Raw genomic sequence first — 8,571 nt, 5'->3', positions numbered from 1 at the left:
AAATGAAAGCAGTGATCATGTATTTCCTGTCTCCTCCTCATGCTTTAAACCCATTTTATGATGGATTCAATTTATGCCTAGGATCCCATGGATTTTGAATGGAATTTTTGGATGGAATGGGGTAAAGGATATGTCCCTGTGGCTTCTTGTCGGTCACCTCACGGTATCACAGCTGTCCAGCCTTTACATGAAGAAGGTAGGCGACTTTGAGCTGACCTGCTCTAATTTGGAAATTGCTTTGGATCAACAAATAAATTGACCATTATCTCTAAGAAGAATAAGAAAGCTCTAGTTCTACAGTACTAGTAGCGTAGACGTGTTTTGCTGCCTCTGTGGCCTCCCTTCCCACAGGTAGCACAAAGTGCCATTCAATCCTGGTAGCAACCCTAAAAGGTGGGATATATGCCTGCCCAATGGGATCTCCTGTGACCTCTAGGGGTACAGAGCTTCACTCAACATCGGAGGCTGGATCAAGGCGCACAGCTGTAGTACCCTTTAAATATGTGGTGCCCTTTCCAGTCCTGGGTAGAGTTTGTCTGATGTTGGAGGTGGGAGAATAAAGTTATAAACTCAAACTAAAATGCTGCCAGTCCCTAGTGGGTTGCCCCCACCAATTTAGCCCTCCGAGGCCTGGAGTAAGTGTACCCAGCTGTCTCACTTCTGCACAGGCCTCTCCCATTTCTCATGGCTAATGTGTGAAGGGTCTAGAACAGGCAGAGGCAAACTCAGCCCTCCAGATGTTTGGGGACTACAACTCCCATCATCCCTAGCTAACAGGACCAGTGGTCAGGGATGATGGGAATTGTCATCCCAAAACATCTGAGGGCTGAGTCTGCCTATGACTGGTCTAGAGCAAAGCATGGTGGGGGGCGGGAATAGCAAGTGTTACATCAGTCACACACTCTGAAATGTGAAATGGTTAAAAATAAATAAATCAAAAATCACAACTTAGTTAGTAGAAAGACATGGTTAAGAGCTGCACATATTGTTCCAGTGCTGCTCTAAGTAGGGACATTGTGTGACCCAGCAGAGGGGAACAGCATTTCAGATGATATTCAGTGATTTTCAGCTGTTCTTTGGAAGTCATCAAGAGGCCTGTCTAGGTGTCTGCTGGTTTCTTAGCCACTCTTTGAAGCTAAGAAAGAACCACTGTAGCAATTCCAGCTGCGAAGAAAACCATCCTCTGCAACCACCAATTTTTGTAAGGGCTTCAAAATCTAAGCAGACAAGAAGCATAAATATATCTTTATTGGATGCATGTTTGAAAGATTAACCAAAAAAGAAGAAGAATCCCTTAGTCTTTCAGAAACAACCACAGTTGCAAAGGCAAAGAAAAGAAGAAAAACTATCTTATTTATGTAGGTGGGGAAATTAGTTCCCCCTTGGGCCACATGAACCCATTTCTTCCCCAGTCCTTGTAGAAATGCACGGATTCCCTTTGCTCTCCTGCTTTAGTGCCACAGTTCAGTGGGTTCCTCCCCTCTCTCTCCTCTAGCTTTAATAATCTTATAGAACAGAGAGCCTGCAACACTGCTCAGCATGGAATTCATTAGAAGTGAGACACTTTTATTTTCAATTATTCCTTCAAGAATTCTTCCTATTTTAAATATTTGAGGGGGAGTGGTTGTACAGTAGCTTGAAATTAAATATCACACACTTTCCACAGATGTCTCTGTTATATGCTACAGGTCCACAACACTGTGTTTTTGTAATCAAGGCAGGCGCTGACATTTTTCCAAGCGCCGCAACCTAAGTGTGACTAATGGCTTGGTTCCAAATCTACAGTGAGGGAAAAAAAGTATTTGATCCCCTGCTAAATTTGCCCAGTCCAGCCTTGTGCAGGTCTACAATCTTGTCCCTGACGTCCTTGGACAGCTCTTTGGTCTTGGTCATGGTGGCTGCTTTGGAATCTGCTGGATTGATTGCTTCTGTCGACAGGTGTCTTTTGTACAGGTACTGTTAACGAACTGGGATTACAGGTAAGACCGTTCCCTTGCAGCAAGTGCTTGTTACATACAGTGAAGATACCAGGTAACCTGACATCTGGCTGGTTGATAGGGGATCAAATACTTATTTCACTCATTATAATGCACATCAATTTCTGACTTTTGTCTTCTGGGTTTCTGGGGCTTTTCCTGTTGTTATTCTGTCTCTCACAGCTACAATAAACCTACCATTAAAATTATGGACTGGTCATTTCTTTGTCAGAGGGCAAACGGGCAAATTTAGCAGGGGATCAAATTGTACTCCTATCCCATCCCTTGTACAAACCGATGCAAAACTTAGTTGCATCCGGAGCTGAGTCTTGAGTCATGCATTGAACCAAAAGCGAGTATTTTCATTCATTATTCTTCTCCCTGTCTTTTTAGTACAAACCCTGGTTTCTGATGGTGTATGGCATGGCAGCCTGTTGGTTTCTGCTTGGTACCAATGGTCTGGCAGTGATTTTTCTACATGTAACTTTCTCGTACGGAGTGGCTCAATTTAAGAACCCCTTTCTGATGTGGCTGGGCTCATTGCTTCTGTTGTCAACTTTGCGCGTGTCTGCCCTGGAAGAAATAAAGGTAACTGATTGGGTTTTTTAAAATAAAAAATAATACTGTGATTTATTTGTTTAAATTCATTCATACCGAGCGCTTTATTGTTGAAATAACCACTTTTCAATTTGGTTCTGAAAATGTGCATTTTGAGGAATCTTCTTTTATAAGAAAGCTTAAGGTTTAAAGAATAGTTACCCCTCTCACTTCAGGAATTTCCAACGTGTGCTAGGGCGAACTAGTTCAAAGTAGCCATCCTCAGAAGAGGGGTTAGTCACTGTCTCTCTGCATGATGTACTGTTCTGGCTTTGCCTCTGCTGCTGTTTTATGCAGTCCTCCTGTTTCTCTGCATCAGGTGCATTTTAGGAAGAAGTGTTATCAGCATTGTTGCTGTTATTTATTCAGATTTTTATGCTGCTGTCCATAAAATCTCTTGGTGATTTCAAAAATGACTGAAAACATCATCTAATAAAACAAAAACCAGTGTCCCAAACAACCAGCAGAGGAACTAGTGCAACAAACTGAACAATAAATTTATGACCAAGCTGCTATCTCCCAAAAGAGCAGGGCTTCTTTGAGGGGTTTTATAGCAGTGTGGAGAGGGTGAAGCTTATGTCTAGAACAGTAACTCATGCTAGGGATGGAATCCACCTTGGACAGGCAAACTCTACTGCCTGAATTCTGCCTAATGGCTTAACTATGATTTGCTTACTGCCAACAAACCACAGTTTGAAGCCATGGTTCGTTGGTTTCTGAACTTTGGTTTTTTTATGCTTCACATATTAGCTCTGTTAGTAGACTTTTCTTTTAAATACCCTAATCATCATTTTCTTTGTCAAGCTGGGCCTTTCATAGTGTGATTCATGATTTCATAAAATGAAGACAAGACTTGTAGAAGTATTCAGTTGCAGATCCATGTCTCCTTTTTATATTTCTGCAAGGTTCCATATTCTGTGGTCGTGCTGACCTTTCGAATCAGCAGGATAATGGAGATAATAAGTGCCTGAGTGTTCTCTCATCCAGTAATCGGCCCCACAAACCTAGTACCACTCTGTTTTTATGAGGTCTCTGCATTCTCCTGCTCCTTTCAATGTTGTCAGCAATGGTCTGTGGTTGGTGGACGCAGAGTCAAAAACTGCTTTCTAGTCTTATTGGGATAATTTTTCTTAAGTTTCAGTGGGAAACAATTAAGGAAATGTCAATCTGTCGTGACTCCCATTGCCACCCTGATACTTTTTCTAGATAAGATTTTTGGTTTTCTCTGACTCAGAACTTTCATTGTACCAATGAAATCCCCTCTGACTTTAAGCTTACAGCTGCTGGCTAATGCCTTTGTTCCTGTTACCTACCTATCCCATGTTTGAAAATGGGCGAGGAAATGAGGGTTTCTCATAATGAAGCAGTGATTTTTGCTATTTTAATGTTAGTACTGTACTGGTGGAATGTTTCCCATGCAACCCACTGGGACTAATTTATGCTGTTAGCGCTGCTTTCAATGACCTGTGCCTCCAGCTTTTCCACCATAATATGAAATCTGTCTCTCTATAGACACCAAGAGTTGTTTTGTATTACCTTGCCTGGGGCCAACACCAATGTGCGTTATCAACCTCTGGGGTCATCCAAAGAGCATTTCCCTGCTCTTCGACTTGTTCTCTGCTCTTCTGTGCAGACACCATTCGTCTGGTACCCTTTATCACAGGGGTGGGTAACCGGTAGTCTGTGAGCAAATCTAATAGTAGGTCAAGTTGGTCATAATGAAATCAATTCTTTATGTTGTGTTTTTGCCTTAGAAAGTCTGCCTTGAGGAGGAAGTCCGAACTTCCACTTTATGTTCTTATCATATAAAATGTTATGCTAGATTTCTGGTACAAACCCTTCTGGAAGCTGTACCCGTGAAACTTCAGGCAGCGACAGTTTTGCGTGCAATCAATTGACATGTCACCGCTGATGCGCAGGTCCTTTTGGACCCAGGAGGGGGAAGAACGGGGGCAGAATGGGAGGCAGAATGGGGTATAGCAGGGGAATAACAGGGCAGAGCAGGTTTATGCATGCTCTGTGGACACATGTGGGGGCTGGGAACGGAACCCCCACGCAGATGGAAGTGGTTATGCAATTTGCCCAAATGAGCCCTCTCTGTGCCATTGAAATTTTCACTTCCCTTGTTAAAGTTCTTATCTCCAACAGCATGAGATCTCTGATCTTCCCTTTACAGTCCTGGGCAGAGTTTGTCTTAATTGCTGAGCAGACTGGAGGGTTTTTGGTAGTTTTTCTTTTTTAAAAAAAGGCAGACAGGAGTTTTAGGCCAAAAGTGCACGATAATGCAGCTCTCCTTTTGCTTTTTTGTGGATTCTTTTCCCAGAGGTATACAACCCATAGCAGGATACAGAAAGTGTCTGAATAATGTTACAGACCTTTGTGAATGTGGGTCTTGTGCCGCTGGGTTTATTATTTCTGCCTTAATTTTCATCCTCCTCAGGCCTTATCTCAATATTGATTTCTCTCCCTGAATAGAGAATGATTTTCGGTGCTTTTACAGAGCATGCAACAGCTCCTATACAACTTTATACATATAGCACCGTATTTTTCGCTCCATAAGGCGCACCGGACCATAATGCGCACCCAGTTTTTAGAGGGGGAAATCAAGAAAAAAAATTATTCCCCCCCCCAGCCCCAAAGAGCAGCGGGGCTTCTCAGGGCTGCCGGGGGAAGCCCAGGTCCCCCCCCCCCAGCCCCAAAGAGCAAAGAAGCCAAGACAACGAACAGGATCCATCCCACTGGCTGTCTTGGCTTCTGCCATAGCCACGCGCAGCCTGTCCGGCAGGGAGAGGCTGTGCGCGGCTATGGCAATTCTCCCACCTCCCACAAAAGCCCACAGGAGCCACGCACCCTTTAAGGAGCGTGCGGCTCCTGCGGGCTTTTCTATGAGGAGGGAGAAGGGACTGACTGGCCGCGTCAGTCCCTTCTCCCTCCTGGGGAAAAGCCCGCAAGAGCCGCACGGAGCTTTTCCTGCCTGCCTCCCCCTGCATTCGCTGCATAAGACGCACACACATTTCCCCTTAGTTTTTAGGAGGGAAAAAGTGCACCTTATGGAGCGAAAAATATGGTATATGAGCTTGTGCTCTGCTATGTTCAGATGGGGAGGCATAGCAGCACCCTGGAAGCTGCCAGTCTCTCCAATAGCAGGCCATCTCAAGACATATGGGTGTTTGACACAGAAGATTCAAATTGTGTTCCCTGGTAAAATACCCAACAACTTGCCAACATTTGATGGTAGCTCAAATCTGCCCGAGGCGGTGTCTACTCTGGTGATTCATATGGATTTTGCTATATACCATGTAGTTTTTGGTATCATACACGCTGGGTTCTGCCCAACTTTGTGGGTGCCTGGGTGCGACGTCACACAGCAGTAGGAGGCCCAAGAGGACCCGCTGTGGCCATGGGAAAGCCCAGCGAGGCCCGTTGCAACCACAGGAAGGCCCTGTGGTGAAGACAAAGGCCTCAGTCTAGTTGCCACCAGGGCACCAGAAAGCAGTAAGGCAGCAGGTGGGCACCCAGAGTCAAAATTTTGTGGGTGCCCAGGCACCTAGGGCCCTCCAAAGATGGTACCATCTTTGGTAAATTCAATAAAGTAGCAAAGTAGCATTTTAGATAGTGGTACCTAATACACAGCACTAGAGCCAAAGTTATATAAACACCGAATATTGTAAAAATGATTAGTTTGTGGTTGTGTGGCATTGAATCCACAATGTTCTTTATCTCCTTATATGTGTGGGTGATATTTCACATAATTTTTGATCTGCTTTTATTCTACAGAGAGGCTGGTATGCCAGTGAAAGTGAATACTACTTGCTTCTTTTCACCCTGACTGTCCGCTGCCTCTATTACACAAGCTTTGGTCTAGAGTACTGCTGGTACAGGTCTGCCGAAATGACTCATCACCCATTCCTTTGGATGCTGGCGTATGTGTTCTACTATCCTGTCTTTCACAACGGACCCATTATTACCTTCGATGGATTTTATAAACAGGTGACAGCACTTTTTGGTATCTTATATGCAAATGGGCTTGAGACAATGGTTTAGAAGGTGATTGATATAATGGTGATGATGATGATGATGATCATAGAATCATAGAATCATAGAATCATAGAATCATAGAGTTGGAAGAGACCACAAGGGCCATCGAGTCCAACCCCCTGCCAAGCAGGAAACACCATCAGAGCACTCCTGACACATATGGTTGTCAAGCCTCTGCTTAAAGACCTCCAAAGAAGGAGACTCCACCACACACCTTGGCAGCAAATTCCACTGTCGAACAGCTCTTACTGTCAGGAAGTTTTTCCTAATGTTTAGGTGGAATCTTTTTTCTTGTAGTTTGGAACCATTGCTCCGTGTCCGCTTCTCTGGAGCAGCAGAAAAGAACCTTTCTCCCTCCTCTATGTGACATCCTTTTATATATTTGAACATGGCTATCATATCACCCCTTAACCTCCTCTTCTCCAGGCTAAACATGCCTGGATCTCACCCAGCACTTCCCTAAGTTTTATGAAGTCGGCTTTCTTAAAGTCAAGAAATTGAGTCCTAGTATGCTTGGCTGCTCCTTTCCGCTGTATAGTAAACTTCAGAAGAGCATGATCACTCGCGCCTAATGATCCTTCCACTTCTACCCCACTAACCAGGTCATCGACACTGGTTAGGACCAGATCTAAAATGGCTGTTCCTCTTGTTGCTTCTCCCACTTTCTGGACAATGAAGTTGTCTGCAAGGCCAGTGAGGAATCTGTTTGACCTTATGCTCTTGGCTGAGTTTGACATCCAGCAAATATCCGGGTAATTGAAGTCCCCCATTACTACTATCTCCCTTCCTTTTGCATGCTTGGCCATCTGTTCCAGGAAGGCATCATCTATGTCCTCCGTTTGGCTTGGGGATCTATAGTAAACTCCCACAATGAGGTCCCTGTTATTCATCTCTCCCTTAATTTTGACCCAAATGCTCTCACTTTGGCTTTGAGGTTCTAAATCTTGGATCTCTTCACAGGTATACACATCCCTGACATATAACGCCACTCCTCCTCCTTTCTTGTCTGGTCTGTTTCTCTGAAATAGATTGTAACCCTCCATTATTACATTCCAGTCGTGGGACTTATCCCACCAGGTTTCAGTGATGCCTATTGTGTCATATTTAGTTTGCTGTACCAAGAGCTCAAGCTCATCTTGTTTATTACCCATGCTTTGCACATTAGTGTACAGACATTGAAGTCCATTAGTCATTCCCCCGTGTCTCTTATGATGATGATGATGGTGATGATGATGATGATGATAATAATAATAATTTGATCCTGGCAGAATAGTGATTTCTGTACTGCTCATAGCTGCTGGTTCTTAAGTTCTTATAACAGGGTTTCCCAGACTTGGATCTCCATCTCTTTTTGGACTACAATTCCCATCATCCCTGACCACTGGTCCTGCTAGCTAGGGATGATGGGAGTTGTAGTCCAGCAATAGCTGGGGACCCAATTTTGGCGAAACCCTACTTCATAACAACATATGTACCTGTTTTGTTGCCCTAGCTTTCTCTCATGCCTATGCCAGTCAGGACTCACCAGAAGGTCTCTGGCCACATGGTTTTCTGACGCCATATTGATCTTACCATTTACGTGATGCCCAGCCTCTTGGGAGTTGTGTTGCTTTTGTGGCATGGCCTCAGCTCCTACCAAAGTAGGAGCTTTGGCATGGCCTCAGACCAGTGTAGCCACTGGCAGGGCCTGCTGGCTGGATCAAAGAATCCTGTGATTCAAAATTGTCTTTGCAAGATCAAGGAGCAAAAAAGAGCTGAAGGCAGCCACAAAAATAAATCCAGACTCATCTATCCCCCCCCACTTTACTAGCTTAATGGGTTGTGGGAATACGGTAGATGTAATTCATCTTGATTTCAGCAAAGCATTGACAAAGCTCCCCAGGATAATCTGGTTAACAAACTGCTTAAGTGTTGATTAACAGCCGGTTGGGAAGAAATACTCAACAGAGTGATCATCGGT

General features: G+C 44.2%; 1 protein-coding gene across 1 annotated transcript in view; it reads left to right on the top strand.

Annotated features, from left to right (window-relative positions):
- The window catches only part of HHAT (hedgehog acyltransferase), a 172,848-nt gene that overhangs the window by 14,534 nt on the left and 149,743 nt on the right, over positions 1-8,571 (top strand). The window contains 4 exon segments of the mRNA XM_081854801.1: positions 82-123; positions 125-196; positions 2,370-2,564; positions 6,351-6,563. Of these exon segments, the coding sequence (XP_081710927.1) occupies positions 82-123; positions 125-196; positions 2,370-2,564; positions 6,351-6,563 (522 nt within the window).

Source organism: Podarcis erhardii (genome assembly GCF_964252035.2).
Source record: "Podarcis erhardii genome assembly, chromosome: 3".
NCBI classification, from domain to species: Eukaryota; Metazoa; Chordata; class Lepidosauria; order Squamata; family Lacertidae; genus Podarcis; species Podarcis erhardii.
Note: the sequence above shows the minus strand (reverse complement) of the source record. Positions and strands in the feature narration are given on the sequence as shown.